This window comes from Pseudophryne corroboree, chromosome 1, assembly GCF_028390025.1.
Source record: "Pseudophryne corroboree isolate aPseCor3 chromosome 1, aPseCor3.hap2, whole genome shotgun sequence".
Classification (NCBI taxonomy): Eukaryota; Metazoa; Chordata; class Amphibia; order Anura; family Myobatrachidae; genus Pseudophryne; species Pseudophryne corroboree.
Window position 1 is genome coordinate 425,783,935 of NC_086444.1, and position 18,879 is coordinate 425,802,813.

Consider the following 18,879-nt stretch of genomic DNA (forward strand, 5'->3'; position numbering starts at 1 on the left):
GTGCCGGCACCGCAGTGCATCGGCACATGCTAGACAGCGGACGGCCATCTCAGCCCTGCGATCGCCTCTGCCTGATTGACAGGCAGAGGCGGGAGGGGGCGGGCCGGGGGAGATTTGCTGCCGTTTTAGGCACACAGGCGTGCCCGGACCGTGCAGGGGGCGGGCCACCGCAGCTGCGTCACGCTGTTCGGGTCACATGCAGCCACTGTGACCCGAACAGCGACAAGTAGCTCCCTGCCAGCACGCAGGAGTTGTGCTGGTAGGGAGCTACTCGTCGAGCTGTGCGATGCTTTTGTACTTGTGCGGCCGGGCACACCCAAACATGTGGGGCGGACTAGCCCTGTGCTGGGTGTCCCGATCTACGATCAAGTCTGATTTAAGCCCCAAATTCATTTGACTAAATAACTAGGTCTCAAAGCCCCCTTCCTCTGTCCTTCTTAAATTGTGCATCAGTGGGGGTCATCAGCTGCTCCTGGATGGAACAGTCACTTGGCCAACATTAGATCAAGGTACTGGCATATTACCAATGAGGGCATAATTCCATGTCTCCAGCATATAATGAAATGAATTACATAATTATCTAGTAAAGCAGTTTATATTCCTACGTTACCTTGGATGGGTGTCAGCAGTTTTATTACAAAGATGACAAGATTACAGTGGTTTGACACTGCAGTGAGATAATATTCTTGTCTATTACTCAATGCCATTTGTTTAAAACTACCAATAATGATATAAGGAAAGATACAAATATTACTAAGCATAGTAACGGTTACAGCTTTATGTTTAATCATGAAAAAATGTGCCAAAGACAAACAATAGACCATACACAGGGTAGACAAGAAGCAAATCAGAAAACGCACATAAAGGATGTGTGATACAGATATTGGCATGAACATATAAGACTAATACTTCAAGCACATATAAATTCTGGCTTTATATCCTCTGGTACAGTCTGAAACAAATCTACTGTACCACGGACGGTATTGATTGCACAACTTCTTGCCATTAAGAGAAAAAGCAAATTTGTACCACTTCATAACAACAGGAGCCATACTTACAATGATTGTACAATTTCATAGTAAAAGCAGAGGGACAATTTCGACCACTTCTTCCCAAAGAAATGGCAGAGACTTGCACCATCCTAAGAAAAGATTGTACCATCCCAAATAATTGTCAGGCATAGATTGCACCATCATCTAACAAACAGCGTTAGGAATGTACCATAATGTAACACGCAACAAGCATTAAGGAAAAAAATGAATATGATACCGAATTACAAATAGGTGTACCACATAGGGGACCCGATTCACACGTGCACACAATGTTGACTGCAGACGCAGCGAAGCGATACTTTGCTACTCATCTAAAGCGGTAATATGCACGCAGGGCGATGGATTAGCGACAGCAACCACACGGAGGTTTATTTGCAAAATGATTGACAGCATTTGGGGGGAGGTAACAGGGTTTTACCTGCTATCTCTCACTACTGTGGTGCCTTGGGGCGGTCTGGTTGTCCTTCGTTCTGGACTTGGACCTTTAGAATGTTAGGGACCTACCTGATGATGAGGTCACCTGGACGTGGTGGGTAAGCCCATACATTTGGCCAAAATTATGCAAAGAACCTCACTTTTACGTGACGTTGAATTGCAAAATGTTTGGAGAGTGAATCTACATTCTTTTTTTCTGTGTGAGGTAACAAGGTGGTTAGAAAAACCTAGACATGTCGGGACTGTTTTCTGGTTGTTTCCTAGTCAGCCACTGCAAATTCGTATGCAGCTGAAGAGACTCAGGTGTCTTAGGTGAGATGCTCATTCTAATACAGCATAGGGTTGCGCAGAACTTCCATGGTGCAACCGCTGTTTCCGCTTTTGTATGTAAGCAGGGAATGTGAGGCGCAGAAAGTGGGCACTTATGTGCGGAATACAGCGTCTGAGTCATTAGCATATTTTCGCAAGTTCGTCATGTACAATATCGCAGCTGCGCTTGCAATTACGTGCACGTTTGAATCAGGCCCATAACCCTATAGGAGGTTTCAGAGATGAATACATGCCCTGTCCATCTGAACTACTGTAGCGACACTGCTTTGTGCAGATTCTCTCCTTTCTTTTCTCTGAAGCTCATTCATTCCTGTAGCAAAGATACAATCAATAAATGCTTCTCCCTCAGCCTGCCAGGCAGGTTTTATTGATCGCCACGTAACAGGTTAGACCCTGTCTATTGCATTTAGAAAGAATACTGTACGTGGAAGGGCAGACAAAAGGGAATGTGGTTTTAGAGTGTCACATACAAACATCACACAAAACATGAGCTTCCCTCTGCATAACATACACCACACTACTACTATACGTTTATCAGGAGAAAACTGACATTGCTTAAAAAAAGTGCAAGCTCTGAAAGGAAGGCCAGAGATTTCTGCCAAAGGCACAATAACTGAAATAGGTGTCATGTTTATTACTAACCACTGGAACCTGATAACAATTATATATATATATATATATATATATATATATATATATATATATATATATATATAAAATAGTCCAGTTTGTATCTTATGGGTCTCCAGTTTCTTCTTTTAATCCAGTTAAGCATATATATATATATATATATATATATGTTCATATGCTGTAGGTGCATAGTTATTCATTTCTGACATCATCCCTTATATATTCCTTGGTATTAAAAATATCACGCCAGAGTATTTCAAGTCAGAGCTGTAATGTGATATGTTTCTATAGCTTTCCTAGTAAGTACCATTAGGGTATCAATCCTGTATTATTGCTTTATTTATACTGCCAGAAATACTAACCCCAAAGTATTTGGCGCAGGCATAGTTATTAATGAGAAATGTATTAATAGATATGTTATAAAGCTGACATACCAGGTTATACTTAGATTACACACTGTTATGTTATATTGGTTTCATTATAACTAGTAGGTATTATTTTTTTTTTTGCATTTTGCCACTTGTATAAATGGATAACCAAATACATTCATGTCTGATAATACTGATATTTCTAAAATAGATGCAGTTAAATATGTCCATGGCATTTTGGTGACTGTTGTAGAGAACGCGGCCTAGTCTTATAAACCCCCTGATATTGGGTCCGTGCTCATTCTTCCTCTGCAGACTGACAGCTTCTCCACCATCTACAGTAACTTTCAGTAGTCTATGTACTGAGTCCCTTGTAATGCAGTAACAGGTTAAAAGGCTGAGATGTCCATGTAGGTTGCTGCTTCACCAGTTAACTGAGATGGAATAGCCACAGGCTTTCTGAGAGATGCCACTGGTACAGAGTCACCCTCGAGTTTCATAGTCCGTCATTTCGTAAAGATGTCTGGCCGGAACCGTTTCGTGCACCAGAGTGGGGCTGACCACTGTCATTCTGTTTGTCATGTCCGTAACGTGGTATTTGGTTCATTGTGCAAATTAATGTCTTCTGTTTTAGCACCGTCATCTGCTGAGGTAACTGACATGATGAATATGTTGTCCTCAATGTCAGTGGTTATGGCACTGAAAGGGCGATTTCTATTTCTTATGACCTTTCAAAAATCTTATTTCTTTACACAGAAGTGGATGGAAAAATCGGTTTGATGGTGACATCCTATAAAATGAAAAAATGAAGAATTGTCAGTGATATAGGCTGACCCTAGAGAATACTGTATACAAATTGAAAAAAAAAATCAGAAAAGAGAATGTTACCTTTGGCTTCTCTCCTTCCATAATTGGTGAGACTGATTTGAGGTACACTGGACCACCTAAATACACAGACATGGGTCACCACAAGCACAACTCTAAAAAAACCAGGGGAAGGAGGGATTTATCAAATCTTAGAAACAGATAAAGTGGCAACCAATCAGCTTCTGTCATTTTACAGGCTGTGCTATACAAGCTGATTGCTTGTTCTGAGCAACTTCTCTATCTCTCTACAAGATTTGGTCATTCTCCCCCCCACGTGTGTCAAAAATGAATTCATCCATTGTAATGCCAGCATAGCAGGAATCTGTAGGATAATGTTACCATGGCAGTCACACACACACACACACACAGGCATTTTCTAAGTGCCTATGGTATGTTACACAGAGACATATTCAAATAGTTGTTGGGACCATGGTCTGTTCAGTGCACACAATAATCACCTGTGGGAACGTTGGGTGTGTTCACTGAATGGATCTTTAATCCAAGTATCCCATAAAAACTTGATCACGCAGTGCAGTATTGGTACTTGTGCATGAGGCGTAACTATAGGGGCTTCAGCAGGGGCACCGACAGCTGTTCCCGGCCCAGGTAATCAGAGGGAGGCGTGGCCAGTGCAGGGAGGTGTGGCCAGCCCCTACTTTAGAAATATTTAAAAAAGGTATCTGCAGCCGCGCTGGGGGTGTTGGGTGCTGTGTGAGCAGCAGGGGGTGGCAGGGGTATCGCTCACTAGCCCCCACCCTCCCCCGCACATCACGACACTGATGCAGCTGCCTCTCAAAAGACTAAAAGAAGTAGTAAATTTAATACACACAGTGTCTGATCCAGATGTGGCTGGAGTGTGCATCGCTGCTGTGGTTGGAATGTGCATCGCTGCTGCTTCCTTGATGTAGTAAGGTGTCTGCTACTGCGTGCATTTTATCCAGTGCTGCGTCCAAGGATGCAACAGCATCGTCCAGCTGAGTGACCCATGGGGTCACGTAAGCCATCCGCAGTAGCTCCTACCAAGAGGCCAGGAAATCTCTGACAAAAGACGGAGACCCTGGTCACTGTTTTCGGAAAGCCTGTCGTCACCGCCCCTCCCAGCCCCCAAATGGCTGTAGACTGTCAATCAATTGACGTCTGCAGCCATTCTACCAATGCAGGGCCCGTTCTGCACAAACATTGGTACTTTGTGACATGGGAAGCACCAGCGTCAGGACCTGAAACAAGCTACACTGTGATCATGTCATACATACAAACATGGTACTGAAGTGTCTCTCCCTACAGCCACTGTGAGGAGTGTTACACAAAAGGAGGATAATACTATGAGCATAATAGGGATCATTTTTATATGTCATTGGTCTACGTTTCAGAAAAACTCATTTTACCAAGATCCCAAAGTCCCAATTTTGTATAACATTGCATTCCTATAGTTAGAATACATCTAACCATCTCAGAACAAATATTGGTAACACAATAAGTACATACAGTGGAGGACATAACAAGGCAGTCAGGGCCGGTGCAAGGTTTCTAGGTGCCCGAGGCAAAGCTTCACATTGCTACCCCTAATTTTTCAGAATCTCGGGCCTGTAGGGAGGAAAGTGAGGCTAAAATGCTGTAACAAGGGCGGGGCATAATGACGTGGAGAGCAAGCCCCTCCTCCAAAGCTGTCAGCAGCATATCCTCTTGGGACTTCTCCCAGAGAAAAGATACATAAAGTTAGCAAGTATTAATCTCTGTTAATGCAACATGAGGTATTTGATATATAGACCTCTCATGCAAAAGCAGTGACGGGAGCCAGAAATACTTACGCCATCATTTCTGGTAGTAAACCAATTCATAGACGGGGCAAAGTCACTCCCTATTTGGTCATATACACAGAAACTCCAAGGTTGGTTGGAGAAGCAATAAGAATCCTGTTGTCAATCAGTCTCACCTGTCACAATTAACTTTTAATAGTAATTTGAGGTTAGAATCTTTTCCATCTCCCTATATTGATAAACAGACCCCTTAATCACACTTACAGAGGTAATTGTTCCATTTCAGATATTAAACGTATTTGACATGAGGCAATCACTTTTAAACAAATTTGCAGAGCAGATCCATGTGATACAAGAATAATAGTAGGAAAGGACTGCTATGCTACCTGGTATAATCACTGTGGTTATTATTCTCTTATTCCCTGATGTTAGTGCAGACGCTTTATACGGGTCTGATAAAGAGTTATTTTCCAGCTCCAAAATGAGTCTGGACTCGAGGCCTGAAAACAAGTAAATAAATGTAAGCTCTACACTGCTCAGGCCACAACATATTTATTATTATTATTATTATTATTATTATTATTATCCATTATTTATATGGCGCCACAAGCAGTAGCGGATCTTGCCACGGGCAAGCAGGACTTTTGCCCGGGGCGCCGCCTTCCGGAGGGCGCCATCCAGAGGGCACCGCACCATGGCAAGATCCGCCACTGTGCCCCCCGCTGCGAAGGGAACCAGATGCTACGCGTCTAGTTTCCCTTCGTGGAGAGGACCTTTGCTGTGCGGTGCGCGATTACATCATCGCACACTGCACAGCATTGTGGCACAGAAGCTAGGGGTCATAATTGACCTCTAGTGTCTATGCTGTGCTATGGGAGAGACGTCATGACTGACGTCTCTCCCATAGATCGGAGGAGAGGAGAGGAGAAGAGCGGCGCCGGCGGAGGTCTGCAGCGGTCTGGAATCAGGAGCGGGGATCGTAAGTATAAATTTTTCTTTTCTTTTTTTCTTTCAGCGGCGCTTCAAGGGGGAAAAATGGGGCGTAACTGACCACGCCCCCATATGAAGCCACGCCCCTATATTTTTGCCCGGAGCACCACAAGGGCAAGAACCAGCCCTGGCCACAAGGGTCCCGCAGCGCCCAATTACAGAGAACATATGCACATAATCAAAACAGGAAAACAGTGACTTACAGTTGAAGACAATATAGGACAAGTACAGGGTAACTAAGCATAACTACACCAGTAAATGACATAGAGATAAGTTTCAAGGTGGCCAAAAAACTGCAGGATTTGGGCAGTTGAGGATTATTAAAGTAAGAGAAAGGATAAGCACAAGAGGAAAGAGGGCCCTACTCGTGAGAGCTTACATTCTAAAGGGGAGGGGCAGACAGACAGGGGTGACACAGATGGGGTAGACCGAGCATGAGACAGAGGGTTAGGATGAGATTTGGCTGGGTTTGGTAAAGAAGTGGGTCTTAAGAGCCCGTTTGAAGTTCTGTAGGGTGGTGGAGAGTCTGAGGGGGAGAGGTAAAGAATTCTAGAGAAAGGGAGCAGCACATGAAAAAATAGGATTTTGGTTACTTACCGGTAAATCCTTTTCTCGTAGTCTGTAGAGGATGCTGGGGTCCACGTTAGTACCATGGGGTATAGACGGGTCCACCAGGAGTCATTGGCACTTTAAGAGTTTGAGAGTGTGGGCTGGCTCCTCCCTCTATGCCCCTCCTTCCAGACTTAGTCTATAAACTGTGCCCGAGGAGATGGACATCTTCGAGAGAAGGATTTCACACAGATAGTGGCGAGATTCCCCCCAGCTCACACATACAAGGCACATCAAGTTAACTAGCTTGAAACGCAGCAACCGCTGAAACATTACTTACCAAGTAACAATGCAGTACTCAACTAAAACGAAGTTGTACTGAACCAAATAACGATAGCAGGAAAACGAAGCACTGGGCGGGCGCCCAGCATCCTCTACGGACTACGAGAAAAGGATTTACCGGTAGGTAACCAAAATCCTATTTTCTCTTACGCCCTAGAGGATGCTGGGGTTCACATTAGTACCATGGGGATGTACCAAAGCTCCCAGAACGGGAGGGAGAGCGCGGAGGCGCCTGCAGAACTGATTAACCAAACTTCAGGTCCTCAGTGGCCAAAGTATCGAACTTGTAGAACTTTGCAAACGTGTTCGACCCAGACCAAGTAGCCGCTTGGCAAAGCTGTAAAGCCGAGACACCCCGTGCAGCTGCCCAGGAAGAACCTACCTTACGAGTAGAGTGGGCCTTAACAGACGTAGGACATGGCAATCCTGCCGTAGAATACGCATGCTGGGTAGTGATCCTGAGAGATTGTCTGCTTTGAAGCAGGACACCCAAGTTTCTTGGCATCATACAGGACAAACAGAGAATCCGATTTTCTTTTCAGAGCCCATACAACATCCAAGGACTTTGATGAAATTGAGGAGTCAGTAGCAACTGGCACCACAATAGGTTGGTTGATATGAAATGCCGATACAACCTTCGGAAGAAACTGCTGACGTGTCCGAAGCTCAGCCCTACCTTCATGGAAGATCAAGTACGGGCTTTTACAGGACAAAGCCCCCAACTCCGACACACGTCTAACAGAAGCTAAAGACAACAAAGTGACAGCCTTCCACGTGAGAAACTTGACCTCAACCTCCTGTAGAGGCTCAAACCAGTCCGACTGGAGGAACTGCAACACCACGTTAAGATCCCAGGGCGCCGTAGGCGGCAAAAAGGGAGGCTGGATGTGCAGAACTCCCTTCAAAAAAGTCTGAACCTCAGGGAGGGCAGCCAACTGTTTCTGGAAGAAAATGGATAGGGACGAAATTTGGAACTTTACGGATCCCAACCTCAAGCCCATATCCACACCTGCTTGCAGGAAGAGGAGAAAACGTCCCAGTTGAAACTCCACCGTAGGAAACTTCTTGGACTCACACCAAGATACATATTTTTTCCAAATACGATGGTAATGTTTAGACGCACCTCCTTTCCTAGCCTGTATCAGGGTAGGAATAACCTTGTTCAGAATGCCCTTCCGAGCTAGTATCAGGCGTTCAACCTCCATGCCGTCAAACGCAGCCGCGGTAAGTCTTGATAGGCGAATGGCCCCTTCTGCAGCAGGTCCTCCCGAAGAGGAAGAGGCCTCGGCTCTTCTAGCAGTAGATCCAGAAGATCTGCGTACCAAGACCTTCTTGGCCAGTCTGGAGCAATGAGGATCGCATGAACCCTTGTTCTCCTTATGAGTTTTAGCACTCTTGGAATGAGTGGAAGTGGAGGAAACATGTACACCGACTGGAACACCCACGAAGTCACTAGGGCGTCCACCGACACGGCTTGCGGGTCCCTCGACCTGGTACAATACCGCTGAAGCTTCTTGTTGAGACGAGAGGCCATCATGTCTATTTGAGGTATACCCCAAAGATTTGTCACCTCCATGAACACCTCCGGATGGAGTCCCCACTCTCCTGGATAGAAATCGTTTCTGCTGAGGAAGTCCACTTCCCAGTTGTCTACTCCCGGAATGAAGATTGCTGACAGCGCCAACGCATGTTTTTCTGCCCAGAGGATGATTCTTGATACCTCTGACATTGCAGCTCTGCTCTTCGTACCGACCTGTTGGTTGATGTAAGCCACTGTCGTTACATTGTCCGACTGCACTTGAATGGCCCGATTTCCCAGAAGATGGGCCGCTTGGAGAAGACCGTTGAGTGACTGCGCCCCAGCCTCGGAGACTTGCATCCGTGGTTAGAAGGATCCAGTCCTGAATCCCGAATCCGCGGCCCTCCAGAAGGTGAGGTAGTTGCAACCACCAGAGGAGTGAAATCCTGGCCTCTGGTGACAGACGTATCCTCTGTGCATATGTAGATGGGATCCCGATCACTTGTCCAGGAGATCCAGTTGGAAGGACCGAGCATGAAACCTCCCATACTGTAGAGCCTCTTACCATCGTTCCCAGAAGGCGAATGCACTGATGAACAGACACCCGGGCTGGCTTCAGGGCATCCCAGACCATTGTTTGTATCACCAACGCTTTTTCCTCTGGAAGAAACACCCTCTGCACTTCCGTGTCGAGGATCATTCCCAGAAAGGACAACCTCCTGGTTGGTTCCAAATTTGATTTTGGAAGATTCAGGATCCAACCGTGTTCCCTGAGCAGGTGGATCGTGAAAAGTATGGACTGTAACAGCTTCTCCTTGGACGATGCCTTTATCAGCAGATCGTCCAGATATGGAATTATGTTCACCCCCTGTCTGCGGAGGAGAACCATCATTTCCACCATCACCTTGGTGAAAACCCTCGGTGCTGTGGAGAGGCCAAATGGCAGAGCCTGGAACTGATAGTGACAGTCCACCAGTGCGAATCGGAGATAAGCCTGATGAGGCGGAATGTGGAGGTACGCATCCTTGATATCCAGGGAAACCAGGAATTCCCCCTCTTCCAGACTTGATATCACCGCCCTTAGAGACTCCATTTTGAACTTGAACTCCTTCAGACAGGGATTTAGCGATTTTAGGTTCAGAATGGGCCTGACCGAACCATCCGGTTTCGGTACCACGAAAATGTTCGAATAGTAACCTTTGTTTTGCAGATGAGGAGGGACCGGTACAATAACCTGTGCCTCCAACAACTTCTGGACGGCAGTCTGCAGGACAGCCCTGTCTGCCAGCAAAGCTGGCAAGCCTGATTTGAAGAACCGGTGAGGAGGGAGATCTTGAAATTCCAGCCGGTAGCCCTGGGACACAATATCTTGTACCCAGGGATCCAGGCCGGACGACACCCAGACGTGACTGAAATGTCTGAGTCTCGCCCCCACGGCCCTACCTCCAGGTCGCTCGGTCCACCGTCATGCTGAGGACTTTGGAGTACCTGAAGCAGGCTTCTGTTCCTGGGAACCTGCAGCAGCAGGTTTCTTGGATTTTGGTCGACCTCCTCTAAAGAAGGTGTTAGACGGTTTGGCCTTTCTTGTTTAGCAACCCGAAAGGACTGTGATGCAGCTGAAGAAAAGGGTTTCTTCGTAGCAGGTGCAGGTGAGGGAGGAAAAGGTGACTAACCCGCTGTAGCCATGGAGATCCATACATCTAATGCTTCCCCAAAGAGTGCCTGACCTGTGTAGGGTAGGCTCTCCACACCTCTCCTGGATTCCGCGTCGGCAGACCACTGGCGCAGCCAAAGTCCCCTACGAGCTGAGACAGGCATGGAAGTAATTCCTGCAGCCTTGGAACCCAGGTCTTTCATGGATTCTACGATAAATCCTGCCGAATCCTGAATGTTACGCAAAAACAATTCAACATCAGATTTATCCATAGTATCCAATAGTGGGACGTAATATAGCCCCTGAAGCCGTGTACATGGATTTGAGCGTATTATCAATTTGACGATCTTGGAACAGGTAAAACCACCTTTTTTGAGAGTCTGGGTACAGACGCGTCAACAATGGGCGGGTTTTCCCATTTTTTTTCTATCCTCCACAGAGAAAGGAAACGCCACCAGGACCCTTTTAGGGATCTGGAATTTTTTCTCAGGGTTTTCCCATGCTTTTTCAAAAATAGCATTTCATTCTTTTGACGCAGGGAAGGGTAGCGAGGCTCTCTTATTTTCACTAAAGTAAGCCTCTTCAACCTGCACAGGTGTTGTATCAGTAATATTCAACACATCCCTAATGGCCTCCATCATCAACTGCACCCCTTTTGCAAGAGATGCTGCCCCCCTCAATACATCCCCATCACTGTCCTCTGAGAAATCATAGATTTGATAGAGGATAACCACTCAGGCTCCAGGCTCCCTTGCTGGTATCTGTGCTAAAACAGTGCAATCCTGATTACATGGAATGGGATCATCCTGAGAAGACATATCCTCTGCAGCATATGACCCAGAGTCCCTGGACATAGCTTAATGGAGACCACAGACACTCCACACACACACACAGGGGAGGGCAGACAGAGTTTTACCCCCAAGAATGGCAAGATAGACACAGAGACTGGAGCCAACCCACACACAGCTCTTTTTATCTTTTTAGGTAAAGGGAGACCCCCAACCAGCGCTGACTGTGCACCTTAATAGGTTACACAGTCTGTATACAGCTCCCCCCCCCCCCCCTTCTACAACCCCCTGGTACCATGAGAGATAGCTGGATTTGTTCTGGAGGGACTTGCTCTTCACTGACAGCGTTGTGCAGGCAGGAAAATGGCACTGAACGCTGCTGGGTCCGCTCTGAGGAGAAGCTCCGTCCCCAAAATGGCGCTATCTTCCCGCTCTTCAAAGGATGATACTGGCCTGAGGAATTATGCTGGCTGAGATCCCGGGACCCCGACAGGCTGTGTGACCAGTGTAGGGTGTAGGCGCTGGCTCAGGGCGCCCCTCACAGCGCCGCACTATGTACCGCTGAGCCCTGGAGCGCAGTTAGTACTGCGCTCCATACCCTGTTGCCGCCATCTTCACACCGGCCCCCCGCTTGCTAGGGGGGGTCGATGACTCACTTGCCACCAATCTTCTGGCTCTGTGAACGATCGATCCCCTCAGGAGCTCAGTGTCCTGTCAGCTGTCAGCGGAGATAGTGGCTCAGACCCCGCAGGGCGGACACTACTCCTCCCCTTAGTCCCACAAAGCAGGGAGGCTGTTGCCAGCAGCCTCCCTGTAAAATAATAAACTCTAAAATAAACTATTACTAAAGAAGCTCTGTAGAGCTCCCCTAGCTGTGACCGGCTCCTCCGGGCACATTTTCTAAACTGAGTCTGGTAGAAGGGGCATAGAGGGAGGAGCCAGCCCACATTCTCAAACTCTTAAAGTGCCAGTGGCTCCTGGTGGACCCGTCTATATCCCATGATACTAATGTGGACACCAGCATCCTCTAGGACGTAAGAGAAATCTTGGCGATAGGAGTGAGAGGAAGTAATCAGAAGACAGGAGAGTCGGCGTGCAGTAGCAAAGCGAAGAGGACGGGTGGGAGAGTGAAGGGAGATAAGGTCAGAGATGTAAATGGGAAAGGAGTGGGTGAGTGCTTTGTAAGTGAGTGTGAGAAGTTTGAAATGGATTCTGAAAGGGAAGGGAAGCCAGTGAAGGACTTGTAGGAGAGGGGCGGTGGATGTAGTGCGTTTGGTGAGGAAGATGATCCGGCCTGCAACATTGAGGATAGATTGGAGTGGAGAGAGGTAATTGTCAGGTAGGCCAGTTAGGAGGAGTTTACAGTAATCCAGTCTGGAAATAATCAGTGAGTGGTCTTGGTGGCATCCTGGGTGAGAAAGGGTCTGATCCTGGAAATGTTTTTGAGATGAAAATGGTTTGTGAGAGGTGCTGAATGTGTGGTTTGAAGGAGGGAGGAGTCAAGGATTACGCCAAAACAGCGTACTTGGGAGCTAGAGGAGATAGTCGTGCCATCAATGGATAATGAGATTGTGGGAGGTGAGGTTGTGCGGGAGGGTGGGAAGATGATCAGCTCAGTCTTAAACATGTGTGCTGGGACATCCAGGAAGAGATAGCAGAGAGACAGCTGGAGGTACGAGTGAGGAGAGCCGGGGAGAGATCAGGGGATCAGGGGAGGAAAGGTAGATTTGAGTGTCATCAGCATAGAGGTGATATTGGAAGTTAAAAGAACTAATGAGTTCACCTAAAGAGGACGTATAGAGAGAGAAAAGGAGAGGAGCAAGAACAGACCCTTGGGGGACACCAACAGTTAGTGGAAGTGGGGGAGGTAGTGTCATGACAGGTGACAGAGAAGGAACGATCAGAGAGGTACGAGGACAGCCAGGAGAGGGCAGTATCACGCAGACCAAGAGAGTGAAGGATTTGCAGAAGGAGAGGGTGGTCCACAGTGTCAAAAGCAGCAGAGAGGTCAAGAAGAATAAACAGAGAGTAAGGGTCCTTAGATTTAGCTGCATGGAGGTCATTGCAGACTTTTGTGAGGGCAGTGTCAGTGGAGTGGAGAGAACGGAAACCAGACTGGAATGGGTCAAGCAGTGAGTGAGAGGAAAGAAAGGCAGTGAGGCGATTATAGACAATACGCTCAAGGAGTTTGGAGGCAAAAAGGAGGAGAGAGATGGGTCGATAGTTGGAGAGGGTGTTTGGATCAAGGGTAGGTTTTTTTTAAGAATAGGGGAGACAAGAGCATGCTTGAAGGCAGAGGGCACAGTGCCTGATGAGAGGAAGAGATTGAGAAGGTGGGCAAGATGGGAACAGGCAAAGGAGAGAGGTAGCGGAGGAGGTGGGAGGGGATAGGGTCAAGTGAGGAGGTGGTGCGGGGGGAGGAACGGATGAGGGCCATAACTTCATCCCCAGATGCATGGGAGAATAATGTCAGAGTTGGTGAGAGGGAAGGGGAGGGTTGGCAAGGGATGGGTGGTGGCTGGTTGCTGGTCTGGTGGGATGTGATGTTCTGACGTATGGAGTTAATCTTGGATGTGAAATATGTGGCAAAATCAAGAGCAGACAATGAGGAAGGGAGAGGAGGTGGTGGTGGGCAGAGGAGGGAGTTAACAGTGGCAAAGAGACGCCGAGGGTTGGAAGACTGGGTAGAGATGAGAATTTTGAAGTATGATTGTTTAGCGAGGGAAAGGGCAGCACTGAAGGATGAGAGAATAAATCTGAAATGGAGGAAGTCTGCCTTAGAGTGTGATTTCCTCCACTGTCGCTCGTCAGTATTTGAGCATTTTTGAAGATATCTGGTGCATTTAGTGTGCCAAGGTTGAGGTGTTGATCTGCGAGGGTGAATAGTGGTTGGTGGAGCAACAGAGTCAAGATGCTTTGTAATACTTGAACGAGTCTTGCATTAACAATAGCATAAGCTATCTGCGAGAAACTATATGTGTTTAAGTTGACTGGTATCCGGATACAAATAATACCAAACATCTGTTGGTAATATAATAAATTTCTGTGCAGACACGGAGCAACACCATTTTATGCTCCTTGCACCATATTAAGTCCCACCAGTAATGCCTGTCACCATATTATGCCCCACTAAGTAATGGGGGATTCCTTCCTTCCCTCCCCCATTGCTGCCGCTGTCTGGAGGGCCCGGGATGCTCATGCCGCTGCTGCCCGCCTCCATCCCAGCTGTTCTGCTGCTGTCCTCCGTCCTCCTGCAGCTGTGTTGAAAACGTCCCTCCCAAAATGGCCACTGCCTCAGAGGAGACAGTTATTAAAGATACTAGAAGGCTCCTCTAGTATCTTGAATAACTGTCTCCTCTGTGTTGGCGGCCATTTTGGGAAGGACGTTTTCAATACAGAGCTGCTGGAGGGTCAGAGGACAGCGGCAAAACAGCGGGGACGGCGGCAGGCGACTGCATGAGCATCCCGGGGCCTCCTCTCTCTGACAGAGAGGCCGGGCCCAGGACAGCTGTGACCCCAGCACCCCCCTTATGGCAGCCCTGGCTGTATTACAAACTCCTCCTTCTCTATAAGTAAGATACCTGATCTTTATTTTTGTATCATTTATGGTTAAAATTTATAAAATTGCCGCTGGTGAATATGTGGGACACGTACATTAAATAATGAGATAAAAACGGAATTTAATATATACATCTCTGTCTGTTTATAGTCTGTCAGGGGCAGCTTCCTGTGAATAAGAACTATGTATATTCTTAGAAGTGAAACAAATGGGAAACTTACTTTGGCATACAGTCTAAAGGGCATGTTGGGCCACAACAGCAAGCCTCTGGCAAACACAGTCACCTTATACTGTGTTGCAGTCTGTTATCACTGTATCTCTTATGAGGTTGGTTAAGGCCACTGACATTCTTAATCAAAATTGTACAGTGATGAGAGAAGGGGTAGGCTAGCTGTAACGCAGGAACACTGGAGTCACCCATCTGTACAGAAAAATACCAGTGGGTAGGGGAACAGCAAGAAACACAAATGTACCGGTATGAAGTCATAAGTTCACATTTAGAAAGCTGGCACTGACGTAACATAGTAGAATGTCAACAGACAATGGGGTCTACTCATGAAACAGAGAAAAGTGTGGAGAAGTGAGCCAGTGGAGAAGTTGCCCATGGCGACCAATCAGCATTGATGTAACATTTATAATTTGCATTCTATAAAATTATACAGAGCAGCTGATTGGTTGCCTTGGGCAACTTCTCCACTGGATCACTTCTCCACTCTTTTCACTGCTTCATGAATAGACACCAATATTAGGGTAAGGTTTAAGGTTAGCGTTTGATGACAAGTCAATGTAAAATCACATTGTTAGCATGTACCGTCGACAGTAATAATGTCAACAATCTGGCAATGATGACATTTTGTCTAGGTTAACATTGTGAATGTGGACATTCAGAACATGTAGACATTCTGGTGTCGACTTAATATACCACACCATAATGACCAAATACGGGTGTCATTCTCTTCTACTTGGGCGGATAACGTTAGCTCGTGAGGGGAAATATTGTCTGAACTACTGTAGGCCACATCTCACCTTAGACTGGCTATAAATAATCAGTTTTGTTATTCTCATATTTGAGAGGCTGCTTCCTTCTTGCTGTTAACAGGAATCATTACATGCTGAGGTGGTAATGTAAATCTTCTGGGAGAATGGCTTTAGTCTTGTTTGGTCACAGTGTTCTGTCTGGCCTATCTGTAATCATCTGTGCTGGTATAGTGAAATAATCAGAGAGGAATTTTAAATAAACATGTAAATCTCCAGCCATTGCCTGTACTGGTATACATCTGGCATTATCAGTGCTCCCCACCCTCCATTTTGTCTGCTAGTGCTGCAACGTGCTTTTGTTAATAACAACTAGTAGTTCCAGTGTTAGCTGTGCCTGGCAGGTGGTAGCAGATCAGGTATTTTACTACCAGTTAGATTCATATCTGCTTTGTATTCCTGCCTGAATGAGTCTGGTAATATCACTCTATCTCTCCTTCAAGATGGGGGTCACATCAACTCTCCTCAACAGTTTTCTAGCAAACATAAATACCTCTATCAAGATCATAGCCATGAGATTCTAATTCTGAAATATTTCATATACAGGTTGAGTATCCCATATCCAAATATTCCGAAATACGGAATATTCCGAAATACGGACTTTTTTGAGTGAGAGTGACATAGTGAAATCTTTGTTTTCTGTGGCTCAATGTACACACACTTTGTTTAAAACACAAAGTTATTAAAAATATTGTATTAAATGACCTTCAGGCTGTGTGTATAAGGTGTATATGAAACATAAATGAATTGTGTGAATGTACACAAAGTTATTAAAAATATCGGATAAAATGACCTTCAGGCTGTGTGTATAAGGTGTATATGAGACATAAATGCATTCTGTGCTTAGACTTATATATTATACATTATGGTATGCAATTATTCCAAAATACGGAAAAATACAATATCCAAAATACCTCTGGTTCCAAGCATTTTGGATAAGGGATACTCAACCTGTAGAAGCAGGAGCGGTGTCTATGTGCAGTCCCCATGGAATCCTCCCCCACCTCTCACTGGCGCATGCTCCTAGTAGACTCTAGTACTGTGCCAGTGTCCGCTGCACATGTGCTAATCTCAGTAAAAATGACACCAGTGCCATTTTCCCAGTGCTTTCGGTACAGTGCATGCACAGATCTCCAGGAAAATGGTGTCTGCAGCATTTTCGCAGTGATTTGTATGGCACTCGGTGGAGGGGAAAGTATAGACTTAGTGTAGGGGGTTCAGTGTGGACCCCCCGGTCCCGGTGGCCCGCATACTCTGCACCCATTATAGATTTACCCATGAATAGAAGTAGTAATGATGAAAAGAGGATGCATACAGTATGTCTTGCTTACAATCAGAATGTCAACAAGCATGTATGTGGAACTCGGAACACAGGCACTGTGAGGTACACAACGTTGTCTAAAGCGTTTCTTACCTGTTTCACCTCCCTCTTCGCTTATTTTGTCTGGAAGAGAAACCCCTCCAGGTGAACGCAGCCTCCGAGGACTTGGCCATGATGTAAGTGCAAGGCTAAGGGATGATGGTGGAGAACTGTGCTCGCAGGAAGTGAGTGGTACCGATGCACGGGTTCGGGAACCTAGAAAGAGCAAGTTGGTACATCAATGCCTTATTATACTTTGTGTCTCTGATTTAATGGGGTTTCTCTTCTAGACTCACCTCTCGCTGTCAGGAGAGCACTCACAGTTCTCTCGCTTATTGCATTAAATCCAGCCTTAATATCTAGAAAAGAACGGTGACTTGAACCAATTGTAGATGTATCCTGTACTCGGTGCTCTGGTTAAATAAAACATAGGACTTTGGTGAGCAATGTGTGGGGTGAATTGCAATTTCTGCATGTCTAACTTCTGTCCCTGCCCAAAATCTGTGATATGTCATTGTGCACCAGACAACTCTATGTTATTACCACACATCATATACCACAGATCATAAAGATCACGTAATATTTCCATTTTTGCAAATGTAATGAGCAGCAATTTGTTTAAATCACTGATACTGGTGATTTTTGCTGTGGGATTTAAAGAGGAGATTTTAACAAATCGTTGCTCATTACATTTCCCCATTAGACTTCAGTGTAAAACAGGAAAATACTGGAGATCTCTTTAGTTGGCCAATATGAACTAAACTAAAGCTGCATTCATCAAACCTCTCATGTATGTACAGTTGTATTAAATTAGTAGATATGTCTAATCATTAGTCTTGTCCTCCATTCCTAAGATGCTATAAAACAGACCTTGATTACCCACTTCTGAAACCCAACATCTGTCCACATCTGTATGTCATCCTGTTCCACCACATAGACACCAATCCCATCTCCAAACCACCACCACAATCCCCTCAACCTTAATCACTGGATGAGTAACATAATCTGGATTTTAGATATTTTACCTATAGGACAAGAAAAAATCATGCAGTGGATCACCACTACAATTCCTGGCGCTATAATACTAAAATGCAAAAAATGTGCATAAAATGAAGAACACTATAGAATAGAGGCAAGTAATTTAGGTCTGGTTAGGACCTGCGCAATAACACCAAGCACAGTAATCATTGTAGTTCTGTGTATTTTACCTATAGGGACTAATCACTCCATATTAGCTGTCAGTGGTCTCACTTCAACACCAATGAGCCATTAACGCTGCTCTGTGGTTGAACTTTGCGCTACTTTAGTCTTCCACAATCTCTGATTCCAGTGGGCACATATTAACTTTAAAAATACACTTTATTTAGCTCTACATTTTGAACTCTCTCGACTTAGAGCATTTTAATCCAGCTAGCAGGTTACTACAATGTCACTTATCTTTTCTTCTCCATAGTTCAAGTTAAACCCCACAGTTTTCTGCCACCCTGATACTTATGTCAGTGTCTGCTGATGTAGCTATGCTTAGTTACCCTGTACTTGTCCTATATTGTATTCAACTGTAGGTCACTATTTTCCTGTTTTGGTTATTTTGTTTATGTAGAATGTAATTGGGCGCTGCAGATCCCTTGTGGTGCCATATAAATA

General features: G+C 45.7%; 1 protein-coding gene across 5 annotated transcripts in view; it reads right to left on the minus strand.

Moving 5' to 3' along the window:
• Positions 1-763: 763 nt before the first annotated feature.
• Positions 764-18,879, minus strand: part of ARHGEF40 (Rho guanine nucleotide exchange factor 40) — a 181,579-nt gene continuing 163,463 nt past the window's right edge. For 4 of the 5 annotated variants that reach the window (XM_063913439.1, XM_063913437.1, XM_063913438.1 and 1 more), the window contains 4 exons: positions 17,532-17,648; positions 17,290-17,451; positions 3,704-3,759; positions 764-3,605 (listed from right to left, as the gene is read on the minus strand). In XM_063913439.1, coding sequence (XP_063769509.1) covers positions 3,564-3,605; positions 3,704-3,759; positions 17,290-17,451; positions 17,532-17,648 — 377 coding nt within the window. In that variant the 3' untranslated portion in view covers positions 764-3,563. Of the gene's footprint in view, positions 3,606-3,703; positions 3,760-15,866; positions 16,041-17,289; positions 17,452-17,531; positions 17,649-18,879 lie in introns of those variants that run through there. The other variant, XR_010171337.1, reaches the window with a different exon arrangement.